The sequence below is a fragment of the Microcaecilia unicolor genome, chromosome 5, assembly GCF_901765095.1.
Source record: "Microcaecilia unicolor chromosome 5, aMicUni1.1, whole genome shotgun sequence".
NCBI lineage: Eukaryota > Metazoa > Chordata > Amphibia > Gymnophiona > Siphonopidae > Microcaecilia > Microcaecilia unicolor.
Genome location: NC_044035.1, coordinates 357367111 through 357393275, shown reverse-complemented (window position 1 = coordinate 357393275; position 26165 = coordinate 357367111). Strand labels below are relative to the sequence as shown.

Here is a 26165-nt window from a genome sequence, read left to right as displayed (position 1 = left end):
AGGACCAGTGAGGTCAGGGATTCACTGAATTCATGATACCCATCTCAAACAGGGCACCAGGAAAATTAGAACTTACCTGCTAATTTACTTTCCTTTAGTCCCTCTAGACCAACACCAATGGATTAGGGAGCATAGGGGTACCCAGCGGAGGTACACAGAAAGGCATAGGCTCTAACTGTGTTGATTGATCCAAGCCCAATGCAGTTTGCAAAATGGCAGCAGTTCCTGCTGAAACTAAAGTGGCTACCATTAACTGCTTCTCAGGCCACACAAGCATAGCCGAGTCCTCACAAGAAGAGCCCGGCTGAGGCACAGATTCAGGCGCCAAAGTCCCTGCTCCCATGGTCCAATGGCCTGCCAAATCAACAAACCTGTGCAACACTGAGCGTAGTACTTCAGTCGCCTGGGGAAAACTGAAAAAGGAAAGACACCCCTGGAGACCCAATGCTGATCGGCAACGCACAGGCTACAGGCAAGCCCCTCAGGCTCAAAGCTGCCTGTCTGCCACTGTCTGGCTGAGGCCCCAGAGGCAAAGGTATTTCCCCTAAAAAAAAAAAAGGGGGGGGGATGGAGAGAGGGATTTGGCTAACCAGGTAAGACACCCCCCCCCCCCCACACACACACACACACTAGGTAAGAGACTCCAACAGGCCTCAACCTCCACCCAGCAGCAGAAAGAAATTCAGAGGTGTTCTCTTTTCGTCTCAGTTTTTCTTATTTTTAAGATCCCCCCCCCCCCCCAAAGGAAAAAGAACAGCAACTGCCCCCAGGAAAAAAAAACAACCCACCCAAGCCAGGACTGCACAAGCTTACCACTGCTACCGTCTGCCGAGATTGAGAACAGACTGACTCAGCAGGAGACCTTATCTGAAACTCAGTAGTTGTCTCCACCTGCTGGTAGGACTGCATAACCCGTCTGTGCAAGCTGCTTTGCCTCGGTGTGCTCTCCTTGGTATAATTAAACCACTCACGCACTTGTCTTATATTCTCGCTTTTTATTGAAAGTTCCAAAAAACATTTTCACTTCTTCTTTTCCACATCCTGTTCTGCTGCCTCTTTGGCTCTCTTGGCTCGGATTCCAAAGAGACGGGCATTTGCACGAGCCATGCGTAGACTGGCAAAAGCCTTGAAGTTCTTCTCGTCCTCTGTGATTATGCGGGCTTTCTCCTTCTTGTACACCTGAGGAAACGGGATCAGAAGTGTTAGTTCCTTACGAAAAGGAGGGAAAGAGCTGGCAACACTGCTACATGGTACAGTAACATTCCTGCACAGGGGAGCTACCAAACACAAGAATCAAGAGCAAATAGTTACGAATGGTTTCATTCTGCAGCTGCATTAAATCTTGTTCAAGCACAGTAGCTTTAGGAGATGCAACGTTAAAATGGTTTGAGCAACTTTGTCAAGAACTAATACAAGGGTGTCTTAACAGGAGGAAACATTGGAAGAATGGGCCTTTACAGGGCTCATTGCCTGCCTTCTGTTCTGTGAATATTTGTCAGTGAATTGATTTGGTTCGTTTGAGGTTTTTGTTTTTTAATTCAAGAGCATGGTGCTTTGGTTATGTCTTACAATTATTTTTGTCCCCCTGCAGCTGGAGTCATTAGTTCATCACCTACCAGAAGGTTTGAACTGTGTAAAATAATTGGATGCTAGAGAACCATTTTAAAAAGCTGAACACTGGACATTTCTATTCTCTTGGTGGGATGTCAATGGATCTGCTCCTGCAGGAGACGCTCTCATACTGGGATAATTCAGGTTTGGTCAAATATTTAAAAAAAATTAGGGTTTAATCACGTCCTCTTATGCACCCTCTGGAAGATCAGGATGTGTACGTTTTTAGAAAAGCTTCTGAGACACTGAGAACCTGACATATTTGCACTTTTCCAAGAGAATAATATAAGGAGTTCTATATATCGTGGTTCTGTCCGTAATGACTGCTGCAATCTCCTACACCTGGGCTTACCCAAAAGAACAGCAAGAGTGCAGGTACTGCTAAACACAGCCACTAAGATGAAACTGAAAAGGAACAGATCAATAGAGCCACTCTTTTTTCATCACATTACACTAGCTTCCAACCGACTTTTTGTTCAGTGATTTTTAAAACTCATTCATAACAGTGGCCCAAATTATCTTTATTTACCAAAATACATCTTTCCACTTTAGATTTTTTTTTTGTCTGAGGGAAATTAGATCTAGTGTAACAAGGGAGCAAACTCTTATAAGTAAAGCACCCTCAATATGGAATGAGTTGTCTATGGAGAGTGAATATGTATGAGAATACTTCGGCATCGGAGGCAACATTCTCAACTGGTTTAAGGGGTTCCTAACTACACGCTCTTACCAAGTGACATCAAACTCGGTTACATCACCTACATGGACACCCGAATGTGGCGTTCCACAGGGATTCCCCCTCTCACCGACCATATTCAATCTAATGATGACTCCCCTTGGCCAGACTACTATCGAATCAAAACTTGAACCCACATATATATGCTGATGATGTAACGATCTTCATTCCATTCAAACAAGATCCAAGGGAAATCTCTAACGAAATCAAGCATAGCCGACACATTATGAACTCCTGGGCAGAAGCATTTCAGCTGAAACTTAACGCAGAAAAAACCCAATGCCTTGTACTCACCTCGCAATACAATAAGAATAAATTCACCACCATCAACACACCCAATCTAAACCTACCAGTTTCGGATACCCTAAAAATTCTAGGAGTCACTGAACCTAACACTTGAGAATCATGCTACAAACAACCAAGAAGATGTTCCACTCAATGTGGAAACTAAAAAGAATTAAACCATTTTTTCCAAGGTCTGTCTTCCGCAATCTGGTACAATCACTAGTACTCAGTCTCCTGGACTACTGTAATTCATTATACACTGGTTGCAAAGAGCAAATACTTTAAAAAAAACTCCAGACAGCCCAGAACACAGCGGCCAGATTAATATTTGGCAAACCAAAATATGAATGCGCGACACCACTACGAGAAAAACTACACTGGCTCCCACTTAAAGAACGCATCACGTTCAAACTTTGTACCCTAGTCCACAAGATCATCCATGGAGACACCCCAGCCTATATGTCAGACCTAATAGAACTACCCCACAGGAACGCAATAAAATCTTCTCGTACTTTCCTCAATCTTCAACCTCCCAATTGTAAAGGTCTGAAATACAAAGTGTTGCATGCGTCTACATTTTCCTATATGGGCACGCAGCTATGGAACGCACTACCACGCAACCTGAAAACGGTCCATGATCTGGCCAACTTCCGCAAACTACTGAAAACTTATTTCTTCGAAAAAATATATCACAAAGATCATCACGTGTAACTGTACAATCTTTATTATAGATAGTAATGTCTTATAACGACTTTTGTTGTGATACAACCATGTACTTCACCACCATATAACCCAAACCTTCTACAAACCAAATGTGCATTTTCTACTTTCTATTTCCAATATTCACAATGAATTGTAAGCCACATTGAGACTGCAATGAGGTGGGATAATGTGGAATACAAATGCAATAAATAAATAAATAAATTTGAAACACAAAACCTATAACATGGCTTTTTGATAAACTGTTACAAAAATTATGATGGTGGAATGTATTTATAATGGACATTTTGATATGTATTATTTAGGACTGAGTTTTAGCGTCAATTGTATTTCGATGTCTCATTAGATTTGTACACCATACAGTTGTTTAAACGAATTGTATTCATTTAAAATTAAAGTCTAGATAGAGCACTGGGATTTCTCAGCATGTAATGGTTTCAATGGGATCTTATACGAAGTGTAGAGGAAACAGACATTGTTTTAATTAGATAAATATTCTAAAAACGGGAGGAAGTAACGTCAGCTGCTGAGATGGCAGCCTGAACCATTGAGCTCTTGCTCTGTCTTTTTGTATGAGTGATTATTTCACTCCATCAGCAACTGTTTGGGGCTTCGCTTGCAACTATTTTAGTTGTCCAACTCTGCTATGTCCCAGAAGGTGAAAACTGGAGCTATTAAAGAGTTGCTGAGGCACTTTTGGTTAACAGAGGGAGATGAGATCTCGCGGCCATATGGCCTGTGTCCCCACCCCGGGTGACTAAGATTCTCCCTAACGATATCAACCATTACTTGGGTGTTCTGGAGCTACCCTCCCTGTCTGATACTCAGAGGACAGCTTTGAACGCTCTGGTGACACCCAATGAGGTTTTGGCATCTGGTAAGGCACGATGGTTGGATGGTCTCCCGGTCGAATTCTATAAAACCGTTGTGCCCGAACTGTCCTCTTTGTTGGCTTGCCTTATGAACAGGATCCAAGATGGGGTTCTCTGTTATCCCTAAAGAGGGCAAAGATGTGACAGATTGTCAATTCTATAAACCCATCTCTGTCCTGAATGGAGATGTCAAAATCTTAGCTAAAGTTTAGGTAGTGAGGCTTGGTGGCCCGTTACCAGATCTGATCCATCCCAACAAGGTGGGCTTTGTTTCCAAGAGGCAGGCAGCAGAAAACATTCAGAAGATTGTTGACTTAAGTTATATATCTATCTAGGAAAAATGCGCAACAGGCCTTTCTCTTGGGAATCGATGCTGAAAAGGCTTTGGACAGAGGTCACTGGGCCTTCCTGCATAAAACTCTGTGGGTGGGCTTGAGGGAGACCTTTTGTGGATGGGTGCAGACAGTGTATTCAGCTCCCCCCCCCCCCCCCCCAAAGTTTGTGTGCGAGTTAATGGGGGTAATTCCATCATGTTTTCACTGACACTGGGAACCAGGCAGGGGTGCCCATTGTTCCCCGCTGCTCTTTGCTTTTGTTATGGAGCCTTTAGCTACAGCTACATGCTCCAACCTTTCTATTCATGGATCCAGGTGGGGGGTAGGGAATAAAAGATTAGCTTGTTTGCTGATGATTTTCTGCTATCTTTGACATCTCCCGACTACCCTTCCTTGCTGCATTCTCCCAGATCTCAGTGTTTAAAATTAATGTTAGCAAGATAGAGGGACTTAACCTTACTCTGCCAGAGAATGTCCTACAATCCTTGTAGACTTCCTTTCCATTCCGTTGTGTTACCAAGAGCCTAAAATACTTGGCTGTTCAGTTGCTTCCTCATCACTCTCACCTTTATAAGGCCAATTACCCTAAGTTGATCTCCACTTTAACATGTGACCTAGCCCGGTGGAAAGATCTTTCACTTACTTGGTTTAGTAGAATAGCTACCATTAGAATGAACATTCTGCCCTGTTTACTATATTTGTTTCAAGTTCTACCCATAGCGATTCCAAAGGTGAAATTAGGCCTTACCTGCTAATTTTCTTTCCTCTAGACCCTCCAGACCGGTCAAGACGCTTGGGTTATGCATGCCTACCAGCAGAGGGAGACTGAGAACACTAACTTCAAACTGAGTACATATAACCTGTGCTAGCCCTCTATCTCCAGTATACACTTAGCAAAGCAGAGAAACAAATCACTGGAACAGTAACTCTGAAACTAATAAAACCCCTGTACCTGGAAACTAACAGTTAAACACCAACAGTGTGCTTAAACAGATGAAACGCCCAGGCGTCCCACTCTGCAGAATATTAGAGTCAAAGAAAGTTCTCCGACCATACTGAATATAAAATGAACAGACATAGCAGAACACGGCTCAAAATACTTCTGATAATTGACACGGCTGAAAAATACTTCTGATAAGAGACAGGGCGGGCTCTTGACCGGTCTGGAGGGTCTAGAGGAAAGAAAATTAGCAGGTAAGGCCTAATTTCACCTTCCTCAGCAACCCTCCAGACCGGTCAAGACGCTTGGGAAGTACCAAAGCAGTAGACACATTAAGGGTGGGACCCACGAAAAGCAGAAGACAACACAGCCGCTCCAAACCGAGCATCCTCTTTTGCCTGCACATCAATCCTATAATGCTTTACAAAAGAATGAATGGACGACCACGCCGCCGCCTTACAAATGTCCTGCGGAGGAATAAAACTACTTTCCGCCCAAGAGGCGGCTACCCCCCGAGTAGAGTGTGCCTTCAGTACCGAGGGAACTGGCCGACGCTTCAACAAATACGCCGAGGCAATAGTCTCCTTCAACCATCTAGCCAGAGTAGCCTTGGAAGCCGCTTCCCCCTTTCTGGGACCTCCAAACAAAATGAACAAACGATCCGACGCTCGGAAGTCCTGCGTTCTGCTCAAATACGACCGCAAAATGCGTCGAACATCCAACTTAGCCAGACGACGTTGAGAGAGATCACCAGACCTATCCCCCAACACTGGTAATGAGATCACCTGATTTACATGAAAGGAGGAGACCACCTTAGGAACAAACGAAGGAACTGTCCGCAAAGTCACTTTCTCCTTAGCCAAGGAGAGAAAAGGCTCTCTACAAGACAAAGCCTGTAGCTCCGAAATTCTACGCGCCGAAGTAATGGCCACCAGAAACACTGTCTTTAAAGTAAGATCTTTACACGAGATGGAAGCCAACGGTTCAAACGGAGGGCCTACCAGAGCCTCCAAGACCAAATTCAAATCCCAGGGCGGAACCGTCGGCCGACGAGGCGGACGAAGCAACTTGACAGCTTTCAAGAACCGCCCCACGTCCGGCGAAGCCGCCAAGGAAATCCCCTGAATCTTTCCACGGAAACAAGACAACGCTGAAACCTGCACTTTCAGGGAAGAGAGCGAGAGCCCCCTGTCAAGACCGTCCTGTAGGAACTCCAAAACTTCCGCGACCGAAACACGTAGAGGAACATAATCCCGCTCTTGACACCAGTTCTCAAAAATGCGCCACACCCACACATAAGCCAAAGAAGTAGACCTCTTACGAGAGCGCAACATGGTATCAATTACCCTGGCCGAAAAACCTTTCTTCCTTAATCTGAGCCTCTCAAGAGCCAGGCCGTAAGCGAGAATGGAGCAGGGTCGGCCATCTCGATCGGCCCCTGAACCAATCTCACCCTGGGCCCCAACGGAATCGGAGCCTGCACTAATAACCGAACCAGGTCTCCGTACCACGGACGTCGAGGCCAATTGGGCGCAATCAGAACCACTAGACCTGCATGGCGCCCGATCCGCTGCACCACGCGGCCCACCAGCGGCCACGGCGGAAATACATAGAGCAACTGTTGAGTCGGCCACGGGAGCACTAACGCGTCGATGCCCTCGGCCCGAGGATCTCTTCGACGACTGAAGAAGCGATCGACCTGAGCATTGTCGGCCGATGCCATGAGATCCAGCACCGGCCGACCCCATTCCAACACCAGACGATTGAACACTGAGGGATGGAGGGACCACTCCCCGGGGTCTAACGTGTGCCTGCTTAGAAAATCCGCGCTCACGTTGTCCACCCCTGCCACGTGTCCCGCCGAGAGACCCTGAAGATGAGCTTCTGCCCACAACATTAACTCCGCCGCCTCCACAGCTAACGCTTGGCTCTTCGTTCCCCCCTGCCAATTTACATATGCGACGGCCGTGGCATTGTCGGAAAGAACCCTGACTGCCTTGCCTTCTAACAGGCTGTGAAAGGACCGAAGAGCCAACCGAATTGCTCGAGTCTCCAGGCGATTGATGGACCAAGATGCTTCCTCCAACGTCCAACGTCCCTGGGCTACCTGACCCAGGCAATGCGCTCCCCAGCCCGAGAGACTCGCATCCGTGGTCAGCACCGTCCAATTGGGAGCGTCCAGCGACATGCCCTTCGCTAGATTCGGCGAGTGGAGCCACCAGCGAAGGCTGCAACGGGCAACCCCCGACAGAGGGAAACTCTCCTCCAGGTCCTGAGACTGAGGGGACCAACGAGACAACAAGGCTCTCTGTAATTCTCTCATATGGGCCCTGGCCCAAGGAACCACCTCTATTGTTGCTGCCATCAGCCCCAACACCTGAAGATACGCCCGCGCCGAAGGCGCCCTCTGCGCTCGGAGCCGACGGATCTGTTCTTGCAGCTTGGAGATGCGAGGAGCTGTCAAAAACACCCGGCCCTTCTTCGTGTCGAAGCGAACTCCCAGATACTCCAGGGACTGGGAAGGCACCAGGTGACACTTTGCCAGATTGACCACCCAACCGAGCGACTGCAAGAAGGTCACCACACGGCCGGTGGCCTCCTCGCTCTCTGACCTTGATTTGGCCCGAATCAACCAGTCGTCCAGATACGGATGAACCAAAATGCCCTGCAAGCGCAGCGCCGCTGCCACCACCACCATCACCTTGGAGAAGGTGCGAGGCGCAGTCGCCAGACCGAAAGGAAGCGCACAAAACTGAAAATGTCTCCCTAAGACCACAAAGCGAAGAAAACGCTGGTGCGCCTCTAGAATGGGAATGTGTAAGTAAGCCTCTGTCAGATCTAGAGACGTCAGAAACTCTCCTTCTTGCACCGCTACAATAACTGAGCGCAATGTCTCCATCCGAAAGGAGGGAACCTTTAGAGCTGCATTGACCTTCTTGAGGTCTAAAATGGGCCGGAAGGCACCCTCTTCCTTCTTGGGCACCACGAAGTAAATGGAGTAACAGCCCGTACCTCTTTCTAACCTGGGAACAGGTACCACCGCCCCTAAACCGATTAGACGTGACAGAGTGGTCCGTACTGCTCTTGCCTTGTATCTTGAATGACAGGGAGACACGAGAAAGAAATCGGAGAGGGGACTGTCGAATTCTAGGGCGTACCCGTCTCGCACTATCTGTAGGACCCACTGGTCCGACGTGATCTGGACCCACCTCTGGTAAAACAAGCGCAAGCGAGCCCCCACGCGAACCAGAGGCTGGGTCCCCAAACCATCATTGAGACACACGGGACGTACCGGACGCTCCCGAAAAGGAGCCTCGCCCCCCGCGACGGCCACCTCGAAAGGGCTGGGTTCTCTGGAAAAACCGACCCCTAGTCCCCCCAGAAGACCTACCGGGCCGATAACGCCGAGCCTCCTGAAAACGCCCCCGCCCTGCTGCCCCCTTAGACACCTTGGGACGAAGCTCAGGAAGCCGAGGGGCCTTAGCATCACCAAGACCCTTCACCAACTTATCCAATTCCTCCCCGAAAAGCAGAGAGCCCCTAAAAGGGAGGGAACAAAGTTTAGTCTTGGAGGCGGCATCGGCCACCCAGCCCCGCAACCACAGGGCCCGCCTAGCCGCCACCGCAAAGGTCATGTTCTTAGCAGAGGCCCTCAACAAATCGTACAGCGCATCCGCCAAGAACGACGACCCCATCTCCAACTTGGCCAGATCTTGAACAAGAGAAGCCCTATCCGCCTGCGGGCTATCCAGGAGCCTCTCCGCCCAGCGAAAACAGGCCCGAGCCACCAGACCTCCACAAACAGACGCTTGTAGCGCCAAGGCAGACAGATCAAAACTCCGCTTTAGAAAGGTCTCCAATTTCCTATCCTGAGGGTCCCTCAACGCGGCCCCCCCATCCACTGGAATAGCAGTAGCCTTAGTCACTGCCGTCACCACGGCATCCACCGTCGGGGGCCTGAGAGACTCTCTGTCCTCCTGAGGAATAGGATAGAGCTTGGTCATAGCCCGAGCCACCTTACACTGAGCCTCCGGCGAATGCCACTCCTGCGTGATCATATCTCTCAAGTCCGCATTCATAGGGAAAGAACGAGAGAGCCGCCTGATCCCCTTAACCAAAGGATCCACCTGCTTCCCATCCCCAATGGGAGCCGCCGCAGGATCAAACCTTAAAGTGGCGGACACCTGCTCAATGAGGTCAGATAATTCATCCCTGTGAAAAATCCTAACCACAGAGGGGTCTTCCCCAGGCAAAGACAGGTCCCCATCCTGCCCTGCAACCGACCCCTCCTCCTCTTCCAGGGGGCTAAAATCACCCTCAGAATCCGGAGGGGAAAAGACCTCTACATCTTCAGAGCACTCCACTCGAGGTCTTTTAGCGGTAGCCCCCCCCCAATCTGGGACTAAGGGACTCCGCACCCGATGGGCCCGCCTTCCAAGCCTGAAACAAACTCCAAACAAACTCTGGAGGGAACCCCATGCTGCCCGAGGCCTCCCCCCCAGCGGGACTCGAAATCGGGAGAGACTGAGGCCCCACGACCGTCTCAGCGCCCAAAAGGCCCGAATCCAAGATGGCGGCGGTTCCCGCCAAAATCGGAACCGCCGCTGAAGCGCCAAACTGAGCCGCAGTAACCTCCTGCGATCCCGCCGAAGGAACCTCCGCTGCTAACACCGGTGGCGCGGGGGATAGGGCCTTGGGCTCTCCACAGAACCGGCAGGGACCGCCAGCCGCGTCTACACCCCGACGCGCACACAGCCGGCAACGAAGCAACTTCCCTGACATACTCGCGCCTCAGAAAACAGCTGATTACAACAACCGGCGAACAGCAAATAAAAGAAAAAACACTCACCGGCGCTTAATTACAGGCTCAGCTCTCCCAGACCAGCTGAACACCTCCAGAAACACCGGAGTGCAGCTCCTGCAGCTCTCCACCACGAGGTGTGCTTTTTTTTTTTTTTACAACTTTATTTGAGCCCTGCTGCTATTATCTGTATGGCACTCAAGGCTGCAGGATTAACACTGCAGCCGAGGCACAACGCTGCCCAAAACGGGAGAGCCAGTCGGGGGGAGGGACCCGGCCACCCGGGTGTGACACCCCAGAGGGGACAATGGCAGGCCCCACCGGACCTACCAACCCCTTGCACACCACAGCTATTCCAGGCACAGGGATTAACACTGCTCTTTCATCAATCTATCCCCAGAAACCAACTGAAGATTAACTAATCTCACAACCAGGACCTAAATCCTACCAGACCGGACAAGCTGCACAGGCTGCATGTCTACCCTCTGCTGAGACTGAGAAAATACTGGAGATAGAGGGCTAGCACAGGTTATATGTACTCAGTTTGAAGTTAGTGTTCTCAGTCTCCCTCTGCTGGTAGGCATGCATAACCCAAGCGTCTTGACCGGTCTGGAGGGTTGCTGAGGAAATCTGTTTTGGACTCTGTCCAGTCTTCAGGCCTCGTTTTGCAAGAAGGGTACTTGTACAGAGACCTCCAGAAGGGAGGGCTTAGGGTTCTCAAACTCTGGTTCTACTACCATGCTGCTCAAGTTCAGGCTGCAGTCGAATGGTATCAAATCATTCTTATCAATATGTACTCATAATTAACAGCAGGTGTGCATATGCTTTGGCTGCCCAGGTGATATGGTAAGCTTAGAGCAGATGTTCCACCCATGATTCTACATACCGTCAAACTCTGGGATATGATGTATGGTAGACGGGACTTCCAACTCTCTAGATTTACACCCATTTGTAATAACCCTCTGTTTCCTCCTGATCTGGATTCCTTAGTATATACTGCTTGGCAGGCCCTCTGGTCTGTCTTGCTGGGGGCAGCTGTATGATCATTTTTTGGCTTTTGAGACATTGGCCTATGATTATAATTTCCCACCTGCTCATTTTTATGCCTAAATGCAGTTGAAGAATCTTTTAATGACTAAATGCTACAGGGAATACACTTTTTGAGAGAATGTCTGAAGGCTTTCGTTCAACAAAGTTTTTGGTTAGCACTGTTTATGCTTACCTCCGGGATTTGTTACCAGCTCCTGTTGAACACAGGCACACAGGAGAGTGAATTAAACATTACTATTCTCCCAGAAGTTCTGGAAAAGTTAATCCTTAACAAAAATTGCTACAGCATCCCATGTAAAAGAAAATAATGTTAAGACGCCAGATCATCTCAGCAAATGGTTTCCACAGTCCAGTCCAGCGAGCTGGAGGTGATGTGGTCAGCAAGGTATACTGAGCCATAGATGGTGGACATGCCCTAAAACACGCTTTTTTTTTTTTAAGTCTATTCCATTTCGGATTAAGTAGCGTACTGGCTTGCAGATCCCTTGGGATCCTGGGATTTTCACGCTCAATCAAGATATTCATGGATTCCGTTAAGAGATATATTGCACTTATTCACCATTTTCTCCATGTGACTTAAGCTGACTCTTGCAGCTTGTTGGAAGGACTCTGGTATTCCTTCTTTGAACCTTTGGAGAGTGAAACGTCATTATATTTAAACTATGGAGAGACGTGCTGCCATCCATCGGAAGACTAAATCTCACTGGAAGTATATTTGGGGACCTCTTGAAGGATGTGGACTCTTTGTAACTGACGAGCAACTTCCCATGCTTTCCCTTTGCCTGTTTTATGTGACTCCAACTTACTGATTTAGAATAAGGACAGTTCCCTCTCTTGGTTTTTGTTTTTCCTTTTGTCCTTATTTTGAGCTCTGGTTTATACGCTTATAAAAATGGAAGTATTTGTTGTTGTTACCTTGGGGTAAGTTATCACAATTGGAATTTTTATGCCTGTTTGCTTTTTGATGTATCTGTATGGTGCAAACGTTAATAAAAATACTTCATATTACAGTTAACAAATAATTCTGAAAATCAACAAATGACTTTCTGACAGAAGGGGCAGAACAAAGCAGTGTTGCTAAACAGCAGGTAGAGCACAACAAATGCAAGCCTGTCCCTGGGGGGAAATGTGAAGAAAATAAAAATGAGGTTTTAATGAATTTGTACTGCAACAGCCCAAACTCCATCCTTTTATGCGAAAAAAATAAGAGCTATAGAGTTCAAACTTTTTCAGACTACTTATGGACCCATGACATGTTGGATCTACTACTTTAATCACCTTTAACTAGACACCGTCACATATGTTTCAATCTCCGTAGTGCCCAGGACTCTCCATGTACTTCAACCCAGGGCCATAAAGCGAGGAATTCACCACCCCTTCAACATTTTCTGGAAACCCATAAAGTGTTTTAGTTCCTCAGAACCTCCAGCTCCTGCTACATTACCCTTATTTGAAGTAAGGGCACCAATAATGATGGCAGGAAGGGAGGTGCACTAAATACGCTTGAGCGTATGGAACTGATAACCTGCAAGGGAGAAGGCATTATACAGAGACACCACATACACATTTCCCCCACATGGAGTCGGACAGCAAGAAAGCAAGACAGAAGAGACTTACATTCCTGACAGGCATAACGGGTCCCACCAACTGTGTTGCCAGCTTCAGCTCTTCTGCCTAGAAACAGAAAGGAAATTACATTATGATCATATTGATTTCAACTTCTGTAGGTCACTGCAATAAACACAATCTGTGGAGGAACAAGCAGTTTGCACCTCTATGACCTAACCTGGGTCCAAGCTTCAAAGATGTGTGAATTCTGAACTTTCAGGTTAGACTTCACTAACCTCTCCCTTCCACAAGTCACTGAAGCTCCATTTACTCAAGTCACACAGCCGATGACTCTAACCCAACACACTCAAACCAGACCCAAACAAAATGCCAACATCTACAATTAGATCCAAATTGTCAGCTTCCAATTTCAAATAAACCTTGGGAGACCAAAACCCAGAGATACTGGTACACATCTGACCAAAGATGACAGGAAAATTTTTTTTTTTTTTTTTAAAGAGGGGAACAGATTTTTGGATTTAGTTTGTGTCTTTCAGTAGAAGCTCAAGATGAATTACATTCAGGTATTTCCTGTCCCAGGAGGACTTAAGGGGCCCTTTCACTAAGGCTTAGCTGACGCTATGTGCCACATGGCTCAGAAGCATAAAAGTAGGAGATGCAGAGTGCTAAGTTTTTTCTTAAAGGGCCATTAAGTGTGTAACTGAGGCAACCTGCTGGGATTTGAACCTTAGGTTCCCCTAGTAGTCTGCCCACTGCTAGGCTTCTCTTCCTCAATCTGCAGCCAGAGTAACAGGAACTCAGTATTGCACGTTTATGGAATTCAGCTTGTTGCAGCAGATTCCTGGGCCACTGCTGTTGGGAATATCCTGCTTTTTACGAGCAAGAATTTTTACTTCTCTCTTCAACTCCTTTTCTATTTCTGCCTCCATATTTACTGTCAATTCTCTATAACCTTTGATATGTCTTGTTGGGCAGACTGGATGGACCATGCAGGTCTTTTTCTGCCATCATCTACTATGTTACTATATCTTCTGTTAAACCAAACGCAAGACTGGGGCTTGAATTTAAGCTTCAATAATGCCATCTGAAAGATTTTCAGACCTTCGAGAACTATTATTCTAGACTGTGCTAGGATAAGACAGTTAGGTTTTACATTGACCATATGTTATTTTAGCTTGTTGACTTTGAACTCTAGCTACAGGCAGCTTATTTTGGCTGTGAGAACATAATGCTTTATATTTTTAGCTTATGAATGACTTGAGCACACTAAAAATGTATTTTTTTTTTTTAGGAAGGGTTGTTAAAAAGAAATAGAAAAACAGAACAAAACTATTACCACCTTGAGCTTATTTGGAAAGGTGGGTATGTATATACTTAATTAATCATTCCTAGAATGACAACATCCCAAGAGCAGATCTATGTACTCTCAAAAGCAGTCTGGGTTCCTTTTACTAAGATGGACTAACAGATATGAAGCCCATTTTATTCCTAAGAGGTTCTTAGCATTTAGAACACACTAAATCCATTAGCACACTTTGGAGAACTCAATAAAAAGATCTCAGAACATACAAGAATCCAGTTTTATCCAGGGCCAATGTATTTATTTATTTAGATTTTGCTCACACCTTTTTCAGTAGTAGCTCAAGGTGAGTTACATTCAGGTACTCTGGATATTTCTCTGTCCCAGGAGGGCTCACAATCTACGTTTGTACCTGAGGCAATGGAGGGTTAAGTGACTTGCCTAAGATCACAAGGAGCAGCAGTGGGATTTGAACCGGCCACCTCTGGATTGCAAGATCAGTGCTCTAACCACTAGGCCACTCCTCCACTTGTTATTCTTTAGGGTTCTACATGGAATCTTGTCACTCTTTAGGATTCCAGAATCTTGATATTCTTTGGGTTCTACATGGAATGTTGCTACACTTTGAAATTCTGCATGGAATCTTTATTTATTTAGATTTTGCTCACACCTTTTTCAGTAGTAGCTCAAGGTGAGTTACATTCAGGTACTCTGGATATTTCTCTGTCCCAGGAGGGCTCACAATCTAAGTTTGTACCTGAGGCAATGGAGGGTTAAGTGACTTGCCTAAAATCACAAGGAGCAGCAGTGGGATTTGAACTGGCCATCTCTGGATTGCAAGACCAGTGCTCTAACCACTAGGCCACTCCTCCACTTGTTATTCTTTAGGGTTCTACATGGAATCTTGTCACTCTTTAGGATTCCAGAATCTTGATATTCTTTGGGTTCTACATGGAATGTTGCTACACTTTGAAATTCTGCATGGAATCTTTATTTATTTAGATTTTGCTCACACCTTTTTCAGTAGTAGCTCAAGGTGAGTTACATTCAGGTACTCTGGATATTTCTCTGTCCCAGGAGGGCTCACAATCTAAGTTTGTACCTGAGGCAATGGAGGGTTAAATGACTTTGCCCAAGATCACAAGGAGCAGCAGTGGGATTTGAACCTCTGGATTGCAAGACCAGTGCTCTAACCACTAGGCCACTACTCCACTAGTAGCAACATTCCATGTAGAATCTCCAATAGTAGCAGCATTCCATATAATTATTTATTTAGATTTTGCTCACACCTTTTTCAGTAGTAGCTGGATATTTCTCTGTCCCAGGAGGGCTCACAATGGAACTACCTGCAGATGCTTTTTCACAAGATACGAAAGGGTCTCTGCTGGAGTCTTTCAAGTATCAACCTCTTTTCTATTTTGGTCTTATTCCCACAGCATCTCTCTCTTTCCCTAATTTTCCTAAACTTTTCCAACCCAACAAATGTGCAGTTATTAGCCACTTCTAGCCCCCTCTGCAGCTCTTCACCTGTCAGCAGTAGAGAAGAAAAGTTTAAAGCTCCTCACATGATACCTTCACGATTCAGTGCAACTAAATACCCAACATGTTTTCCTAGTCCTGGCAAGCTACGTGTTCCATAGACCACAGTAACCTCTTCTCACTATTATATGTTGGAAATATTTTACAGAGCTGTATATGAAACAGTACAAGTTTCTCAGAGAACACAACATGCTAGTCTTTCTACTTAGAAACTAAGAGAAATGCTCAAGATGATGAAAAACTTGCTAATTTTTTGGAACTCTTACTGCCCCTTCCGGTGGAGGAGTTGGCTAATGTGCTTTTCTCTTTGTTAAATTTATAATTTTTTTATCCCTTTTCCTTTAACTTCTAATTGTAATTTGAAATTTAGAAAAGGAGCTTGACCCCACAGAGCTAGGCCTCCTTTTGGTGGTGTTGGATCTAGGTCAATTAATTAAAATACCAGAAATTTCAGCAATATCAGAGTTGAAAAAAGGTCAATTTTGTATTCTTCACTGGGCATATTTTATGGTAAAATTAGTTCTTAACTGATAAATTTTCTTTCCATTAGTCCCAACAGATCAATCCAGAGACGAAGAGACGAATGGGTTATGTCCCTCTACCAGCAGAGGGAGATAGAGAGAACCTCAGAGGTATGCTATATGTGGTCCTGTGCATCCATCTTAACCTCAGTATTGTCGATACCAAAGCAATGGAAGAATACTAGTAAATCCACTCCTGCCTCTATGAAGCCCATGTAGGCTCTTCCTCCACTGCTCCTGTGGGAGGGAAACATCCGAAGTGGAAACTGAAGCCTGATACTTGCCATTCATTTTAAAAGAACCTACAACAAAGGGCATTGGACTCTTGGGATATGATGACGCAGCTCAAAGATATTCCACACATAATAGGAGGAGCTGATTAAAGAGAATGTGTGTATAGAATACTACACAGAGCATACTTTACCCAAGTCCAACTGTATAAATCAGGGGGAATTGAAACAACTATGTGTTTGAAATGTAATAACTCTGAGAACTCATTGTATCATGCACTGTGGGATTGTGTACTAATACAACGCTATTGGAGGCAAATAGTTACTTATCTTACAGGGGTGGTGGGTAGTAGAAGAGACATGAACCCACTACAACTAGTGTTAGATATGAAGGAGCCACAAAGGAGATTAAATGCTGATAAAACACTGTTGTGTCGAAAACTTTATCTGGTAGCAAGAAAATGTATCATGCAACATTGGACTGTAGCCAATCCACCGACCTTCTGGCACTGGCGCAATAAGGTGCATCAATTGCTGGTTTGGGAGGCAAAGGAGGCCAAAGGACATTGTAAAAGGAAAACTCGATTCTTTAAAATATGGGGATGCTACTTAGATAAGATGACACAGAAAGGACGTAGTCTTATTGTTATTACTTTATAATCATATACTATACGCTGACAGAAGTGGGTTTTGGCATATAGGGGTTACTGGGAGGGCTGACGGGAGGGGGGAGGGAGATGAGGAGGAGGGGATTAGGGGAGGGAGAGATAAGGGTTAAGGAATGGAAATATGTAGATTAAGTAGAAGGGGGAACCACATCACTTTAGGGGATCTTAACAGTACATTTTGGAATAAGAGCAAATGATGTGGAACTCAATTGTATGTAACCTGTGAAAGTAAATGTTTGTTAATATGTAGTTATATCTAAAATAAAAATTGTTGAAACGTAAAAAGAACCTACAACATCCAAATTCAACAAAGGGTGGGCCTCTGGATTGATCTGTTGGGACTAATGGAAAGAAAATGATCAGGTAAAAACTAATTTTACCTTCCATAGTGGGCAGGAAAACACTCGTGCATGCGCAGTAGGAGCGTGGCACGCACTCTTAAAAGTTATAGCTTTTCAAGCTCCAGGCCAGGCAACGCAGACCGTGTTACCCACATGTGAGAATCATTGGCCTGCTTGTTCTCAGAGACATTTGATACCGTGTGCAGACAGAAAATTTTTGTGGGAACGATGTTTCTTTGTCATCATGGAAGCAATGTTGGGAAAAAGCACACTCTTTTGAAAGATTGCATGCTAGACAGCACATTAAAAAAAAACCCTAGCCTTTGACCTCTTAATGTAGATAAGACGTCACCTGAAAGGAGAGCATTTGGTTGAGTTGGCCCAAGGTGACAAGTTTACAGTCGGGAGTCAAAACTCCGTCTCCCCATTGCCGTCTAATCTTTTAGCCTTTCTGTGAAGCCAATTATATGCTGTAGAAGTTGTAACGGTTAAAATTCCAGAGGAACAGCAGAACATTCATGGTCCCACAAAAAAAATATATATAATTTGTCACACAATCAGAATCAAAGTAGCATTCTCTTCAGACTGCCCATAGTGTATGTACTATTACCTTGGAATTTACTTTATATCTTCTGCAGAGGTTTACCTGGAGTTACTAAGCTGGTGATTGTAACTCTGCAAAAGCGTCACTTTTTGCAGAACATAACTACTGCTTATGCAAGAATCACATGCAAGGAGAAAACAATCTCCCAAGTTACAACAAAACAAAACAAAACACAAAAACAAACCCAAGGATAGCCTTGTCACTAGAGGGTCTGCAAATACTCACAGAGCTGTCTCCTTTCTTGGGAGCAGAGGCCTTCCTTGGGAAGAGGATAAGTTTGGAGCGATACTCCTTCAGTCTCTGTACATTAGCCTGCAGGGACTCTGTTGACTTGTTACGCCGACGGGGGTCCACCGAGATACCAATTGTCCGTGCAATCCTCTTATTGATGCCGGCCATCTAAAGACCAGAGAAAGACAACATTCTATTATTATGTTACATTATAGTTCATTCTTCTTAATGAATCTAATAACTGTAATTCTGTTAACTATGTAAGCCACATTGTACCTAATTCCGTGGGAAAGTGCGGGGTACAAATGTAATAATAAATAAATAAACACAGGTCTAGCTATTGCCCCAAACATAGCAATGATAAGACAACCAAAACATAGCTCAAATCACAGGCTTCTGGGAAGCTACAATAAAATGTCACCATTCTGAATGGACGCATATTCTATCCTCTTATTAACCTTTTCAGTCACCATCCCACCACCTCCCTCTTCTCCTTTATACCCAAGCTAGCCCTGTTCCATGTGAGTACTTAAATGGATCAATGAGGTGGCACAGACTAATGCAACTTTCTACTGAATTCTATCAACCTTAAAAAAGGACCTAAAGCAGCTTTACTGTAAGGCCTGGGGCGAGTGGTGGCTACGACTGTCTCCCCCCCCAACATACTCCCTCGCCTCCTTCTCCAGAATAGCTTATATTTTCTTCCAACACAATGTGGCTCTCAGTGAGTCTGAGCCATGTGGCAACCAAACTCCCATGCTAGTCTCACCAGCGGTGAATTTAAGTATTAGCCACACAGTATCAAATAAACAGAACCGCTGTTCCTGAGCCTCCATAGAAGTTTTGTAGGGAGGCAACTTGGATGGGATGGGGACATGACTATGGAGGCTAAATGATGGCAGATGTAGGTGGGTATTGAGATCCACAGGAATTGGGATGGGAGGAGAGGGCATGAAAGTGTGTGAACAGAAAAAAGGCAAGATAGGGGAGGAGAAAGTGAGAATGAGGAGGAACAGATTATATTAGCTATACAAGATGGTCTGGGTACCTGAAAAGCCAGGCTAACCCCACACCTTGCCCAGGGCGCTGGCAGACAGTCCTGGCTCTCACAATGAAGTATTTTTACCAAGTGGTCCCCTCACTGACCTAAAGACCTTTACCTCAAAAAATATATATATATAATATATAAATAAAACATAAAATACAATCATAGCAAGATTCCAACACTTCTAGTAAAGAAGTTTCTCCCTAGAACTTCAAATCCCTCATCTGGGCATAACCAATCATGCAATGCAGCTCTCCAACTTTCGAGTAGCAACATTTAATCATAAATTGGTTGAACATCAGGTTACAGCAGAGGTTGGATAAATACCAAGCACTTGTGAACAGAGTCTAGGAAGAAGAGCAGCAGAGAGAGAGTGATGAACTGGTATTGCAAGTTGACAAGCACAATCCACTTTTCTATCTATTAAATTACCAAGTGGCTACATTTTACCCATCACACTACTGCAGATAAACTCTCAATCTGGCCTTAGGCCAGATTGTACAATTTTGTATATCATCTGCATGCATGAAAGTTATAAAACCCATCAGAATGAATCATCTTTTCCAAAGAGAAAAAGGTTAAAAAGGAGAGATGACAAGGTTAGGGGGGGGGGGGGGGGGTCCTTCTGGAACCCCCACAGTCCATCAATTCAGAATCCACTTTCTTCCCAAATGTTCTCTTAAGAAGGAATTAGTCCAACCAACTCCAATTGTGCACATCATGTGAACAATGTGTCGGGGTCCCCAACAAATCTAAAGCATTATCAGAACTGATTCAATTTTATCCAAAACTCCAATTCTACCCTGGAACATCCTAAATCCTCCTGTTCAATATCTAAGGCTTCTATTCTTCTGTAACGACGACAGACAAGGCAGGTTAGCTAGTCTTAGAATTAGAACTCTTAGCAACGTGTAAAGCTCTCTTTAAAAATCAGAGCGGTGCTGAAGTTTCCTTCCCTCTGATCTTTTTATATACGTCAGTAGGAATGGAATTTATTAAACAGGTAGTGAAACAATTTCAGTTAAGGATAAAAGGATCAAATGCACCCCTTAGACTGGCCAATATTTCTTACATGAGATTAACTGAGCAAAGCCATTTTGGCAAAATATTCTGCCAGTATCTGCTGCTCTCCACCCCTCTAATCAAACATCCCCTTTGCTGCGTTTGCTGTTATCTCAATGGTTAAATTAAAATGACAATTAACATTTTGAAAGGCACTGGTGGACTGTCAGGTAGAAAGCAGGCAACATCGCTGAAGATGCCAAGTACATAAGTACATAAGTAGTGCCATACTGGGAAAGACCAAAGGTCCATCTAGCCCAGCATCCTGTCACCGACAGTGGCCAATCCGTTGCTTTTTAATGTATTTATAAATGACCTAGAGATGGGAATAACTAGTGAGGTAATTAAATTCGCCGATGACACAAAATTATTCAGGGTCGTCAAGTCGCAGGAGGAATGTGAACGATTACAGGAGGACCTTGCGAGACTGGGAGAATGGGCGTGCAAGTGGCAGATGAAGTTCAATGTTGACAAGTGCAAAGTGATGCATGTGGGTAAGAGGAACCCGAATTATAGCTACGTCTTGCAAGGTTCCGCGTTAGGAGTTACGGATCAAGAAAGGGATCTGGGTGTCGTCGTCGATGATACGCTGAAACCTTATGCTCAGTGTGCTGCTGCGGCTAGGAAAGCGAATAGAATGTTGGGTGTTATTAGGAAGGGTATGGAGTCCAGGTGTGCGGATGTTATAATGCCGTTGTATCGCTCCATGGTGCGACCGCACCTGGAGTATTGTGTTCAGTACTGGTCTCCGTATCTCAAAAAAGATATAGTAGAATTGGAAAAGGTACAGCGAAGGGCGACGAAAATGATAGTGGGGATGGGACGACTTTCCTACGAAGAGAGGCTGAGAAGGCTAGGGCTTTTCAGCTTGGAGAAGAGACGGCTGAGGGGAGATATGATAGAAGTGTATAAAATAATGAGTGGAATGGATCGGGTGGATGTGAAGCGACTGTTCACGCTATCCAAAAATACTAGGACTAGAGGGCATGAGTTGAAGCTACAGTGTGGTAAATTTAAAACGAATCGGAGAAAATTTTTCTTCACCCAACGTGTAATTAGACTCTGGAATTCGTTGCCGGAGAACGTGGTACGGGCGGTTAGCTTGACGGAGTTTAAAAAGGGGTTAGATAGATTCCTAAAGGACAAGTCCATAGACCGCTATTAAATGGACTTGGAAAAATTCCGCATTTTTAGGTATAACTTGTCTGGAATGTTTTTACGTTTGGGGAGCGTGCCAGGTGCCCTTGACCTGGATTGGCCACTGTTGGTGACAGGATGCTGGGCTAGATGGACCTTTGGTCTTTCCCAGTATGGCACTACTTATGTACTTATGTACAATTTTATAAATAAACATTTTCTTTCAGAGCCTCCCTGTACCCCACTGCAATTTATAACCCTTTATGGAACATTACAATGCTGGTATCACCACCAACCCTAAAAGAATCAGGAACAGCTGCTTTACAACATCATAAGAATATGTGAATATATTCAAGCACCACAGACCCAGGAAAGAGCAGATCACCCTAGGCAAGAGTTACATGAAACTCCTGCCAGCAACGGCTCACACATTACCAGCATATCATATCCCATCCACACTTTCTTTTGGTTGCTTTTTGCCTGCTCCTCCTTTCTCTCTCACAAATGGCTCTTCCAGCGGCAGGGGGCTACCCAGCCTCTCCCACTCACCATCAGCATACATGCAAGTGAGATTTTGGGGGGTTGCTGGAATGCTGCAGTAATGTACAAAGGCTTATCTAAGACTCATGCACACCACCTTCCATACAGAGTCCACACGGCTCTCTGGAGCTGGACATGCAGAATGGCACACGAGCATCATGTTCTCCAGTATCACTGCACTGGGATGCGTTTAGAGTCCACCACAGCTGTAGGTTTATTCTGAGCATTTCCTCACTCACCTTCAGCTCTTCCAGGCTGAATCCTCGGCCAGCACGAACTTTGGTGTGGTATCTGAAAGTGGGACACCTCACTATTGGTCGGACGGGCCCTGAAACTGGGCGAGGTGCGATCAGACGAGCCTTTGCATGCCGTGCCTTCCGCCTGACCACAGAAATAGACAAGTTAAGACACCAAGTGGCCCTATTCCTTCACAAACACCTGTGTTGCTGCAATAACCATCACCTAATCCTCATAGCCCCTACCTTCCTGTGGCAGCTCAGGGGCAGATTCTGCATCATGAATTAAAATTCTGTAACATATCTGCATGCATTTGAATTATTCTGCATATTTAATGTAAAACTTTATTCCAATCTTACTCATCTTAATTTGGGGTTTCTGTTTTCTGGCATGGGAGAGGAAAGAAGATAGGTTGAATGCTGTTTCCATTTTGTTTTGTATTTCTGTTCAGATTCATAGTTGACCATATGACTATTGATTCAATTGCTTCAGTTTCCTGCGGATAGCAGGTAGGAAGATGTTACGATGTGGGGGAGGGGGGGAGAATAAGGGAAGGTTAAGTAGGTGCCCCTTCTCTGGTTTTACCCTTGATCCCTATCCCCAGCAATCCATCTTCCCCCCAATCCTAACCCTGAACCTACATACACAGATGCTGATCCCCCCTACCACCAATTCCCCCAAGGATCCCAACAAGCTGCTCTTTGTTGCACAATCCCCTCCAGATATTGAGCCAGCAGCATAAGCCAGGCTTTCCAAATGGGGTCATGCACACATTTGAACTACATAGGTACGTTATGATGATACACCTCAGCAGGGCTGCAGATATCGCGGAATAAAAAAAAATTATTAAGTGCCTCAACACTGAATCTTTGTCACCCGGGCCCGTTGTCAGCTATGAACTTTACGCTTCAAATCCTGCACTTGGTCCCTCTCAGCAGAGGAGAATGCAGTCCAAAACACCACTGTTCACCTCATACTGCTGACCCAACTGACTAGGAAAACAAGGAAAATTGGCTAGTGAATGGGTGAGGGAAATTGCAAATGCTGACCTGCCACTACATCTAAGTCTACAGGCAATGGCCAACTTCGCAATAAGGGTGCAATCCATCTACTCTTCCCACAGCAGCAGAATACTGGGAGCCATGCTTATAGAGTCCAGACTTCTAAATCAAGCAGGCTCAGAAGAAAAATACCTTCCAAGGGCTTTTAGAAAGAGGATGCTATTATGGAATATACAGATAAGGCGAATAAACACACAAAACCTTGGTCACGAGCGCTGGGTAACCTCAACTGAACAGATCAACAGCCAGCGATTAGAAAATATGCAAAAGAGGAGTCAGCGAGCTCCAAAGCATCATCATTGCCCGACTGCAAGATCTGGAAAAATCCTGTAAATCTCTGTCTAGCTGTGTGCAGCTTCTCTGAAGAACTACCCTGCTACTCACTGTTCTGTACTTCTCCCCACACAAATATAAGAAAGGAAATTCAATTACACAAAGGCATACTTTCATAGCAATCTATGAAAATGAGCACCACCTGAGGGCAGGAAGGATGGGGATAAAATGTGTCTTAGATAAGGTAAAACTATATAGGTTGTTGTGCTGATTATTCTGTAATTTAATTTTTTTTAATTACAAAAACACAATAATCCCAGCAATACCAAAATAGGCTATTTATCAATACGTTACACAAGTACTAACCATACGAAGAGAAAATGTTAGTTTTTGGTGCCCTCACCTGCGGATCTTTCGGGCAGGCTGGTTGAACCAGGTAGCGACTCGTCTCTGCCAGTCTTTATGGAAGTGGGGTTTCAAGATCATGCCATTTCGACTGGGGGCCATGGTGGCTTATTTCCCTGAAACACACATAGGAAGAATAGGAAAAGTTCCCAAAAGTTATTTTAAAATTTCCAGAAACGCTAAAGAGGTGTAGTATGAAACTATACAACAAAATCAAAATTTCTAGGAGAAATGAGAACAAATGAAAATGGAAAAGGGAGCAAAACATCTAATGCCTTACAAAAACAGCTTCCCTCAAGATCTACAGTCATCAGCTGGAAAAGGGTTCAAAGTGAATCATCACAGTGATACAGAGATTCCGGAGACATTGTCATCATCTGACTGTAGCTTGTGCAGCTGGGATGTACCTTTAGCAGTACAGACAGAACTAAATCATCTACTACAATGGCACCAGAGCAACAAAAATGTCTTTACAGAATGTGCCCTCACAATATAATCACAAATTAATATTTGCATACAGTTCTGTCAGTACCCTCCAGGGGATATACACAACTATAATACATACAGCTTAGCAGGGTTTAAAAAAAGGTTTGGATAGCATCCTGAAAGAAAAGTGCATAAGCCATCTTTGGCCTTTGGGAAAATCCACTGCTTATTTCTAGGATAAGCAGCATAAAATGTATTGTACTTTTTTGGGATCTTGTCAGCTGACCCGGATTGGCCGCTGTTGGAAACAAGATACTTATAATATCTGCTTGTTATATTATTATCACGTTCTATCATTATCTTGTTACCCATGATTCTTCTGTAACACAATATCTATTTTCTAATATATCTTCACCATTCATGACGTACTGTAAGCCACATTGAGCCTGCAAAAAGGTGGGAAAATGTGGGATACAAATGCAATAAATAAATAAATACTGAGCTTGATGGACCTTCGTTCGGTCTGTCCCCAGTATGGCAACACTTATGTTCTTAATTCTCTCCCAATATGTAAACATACCCTATATATAAATATGGGATCCCTTTTCATGCCTTCTCCTACTGTTCAATATAGAAGCCATTGTAGAAACACATATAGTTCCCTCCCAGTATGTGTGGCAGGGGCGTAGCCAGACACCCAAGTTTGGGTGGGCAGAAAGAACTCCACCTTCTCCCTCTCTCTCGCCTGCATGCCATATGGTCTTTCAAACATCCCCTCTCCCCCCCCCCCGTATACCTTTTAAATAGCAGATTTTCACCGGCAGCAAACAGTTGTTGGGAATATTTGGCTGGTGGGGCTTGGGGTCCCTGCCAGCCACATTCAAGGTGTGCTGCCACTTGGTGGGCCTGAACCCACCCCAGCCCACCCTTGGCTACGCCACTGATGTGTGGAGTATAAAAATAATGCTGGTAAAATATGCACATGTCACCCCCCACCACCACCACCACCAACGTACTCCTACTGTGTACAGTATAAATTCAATACAGATGCGCCCCCCCCCCCCCCTTTATACCCAGGATAAGTCCCTGTGTGAATATAATCACAGGAGCCAATGGGTGCTAAACACCAACTGCACCATCAGGAAAAGATCATTTGTATTATAACCAAGTCAAGTTTGATTATAGAATCTGTTTGTATGAACATAAAGGGAGGGTTCTGTTGTATCACCGAGATACAACAGATACAGCCTCTGCGTCCTCCGATACGAGGCCAGCGCACACCTGTCACTACAGCCCGTCTACTCTCACCAGGCCACAGCGCTGCAGCTCCCAGGTGTCCACCGCCGCCACCACCCCTAGCCACGGCCGCTCCAGACCAAGTAAACAGCACCAGCCAACGCCATCTCCAGCGCTTCGCATAGCGACACCTTCCGCGCGTCCAGCCCCATCGATTGAGGGGGACACAGTGCACAACCCAGGCAGGATGGCCACGGATTCTGCCGAAAGAAACGACACACCTTACCTTTCCGGGAGAAAATGGCCGAAAGGAAAGGAAAGAGGCCGTGTCCGGCCGGAGGATTCTGGGATCTGAATGGCTCTAGCCTATCAGAGGCTGCGATACTAGCA

General features: G+C 45.2%; 1 protein-coding gene and 1 non-coding gene across 2 annotated transcripts; both read right to left on the bottom strand.

The window, feature by feature from the left end:
* Positions 1-975: 975 nt before the first annotated feature.
* RPL13 (ribosomal protein L13) lies at positions 976-26165 on the bottom strand. The gene is made up of 6 exons (XM_030204608.1): positions 26062-26165; positions 24112-24229; positions 22377-22518; positions 18348-18521; positions 12968-13024; positions 976-1179 (listed from the first exon to the last, which is right to left on the bottom strand). The coding sequence occupies exons 2-6, from the start codon at positions 24213-24215 to the stop codon at positions 1021-1023; spliced, it is 636 nt and encodes a 211-aa protein (XP_030060468.1). The 5' UTR covers positions 24216-24229; positions 26062-26165; the 3' UTR covers positions 976-1020.
* On the bottom strand, positions 24408-24487 carry LOC115471468. Its single transcript, XR_003942353.1, has one exon. It is a non-coding gene; the product is annotated as a small nucleolar RNA MBII-202 (small nucleolar RNA).

Excerpts from the sequence above, each read along its gene's own strand:
- RPL13 (XM_030204608.1), bottom strand. The coding sequence starts at position 24,215 with ATGGCCCCCAGTCGAAATGGCATGATCTTGAAACCCCACTTCCATAAA. Across the intron at positions 22,519-24,111 it reads CCTGCCCGAAAGATCCGCAG|GCGGAAGGCACGGCATGCAA; the intron begins GTGAGGGCACCA and ends TTCTGTGGTCAG. Across the intron at positions 13,025-18,347 it reads CCAAGAAAGGAGACAGCTCT|GCAGAAGAGCTGAAGCTGGC; the intron begins GTGAGTATTTGC and ends TTCTGTTTCTAG.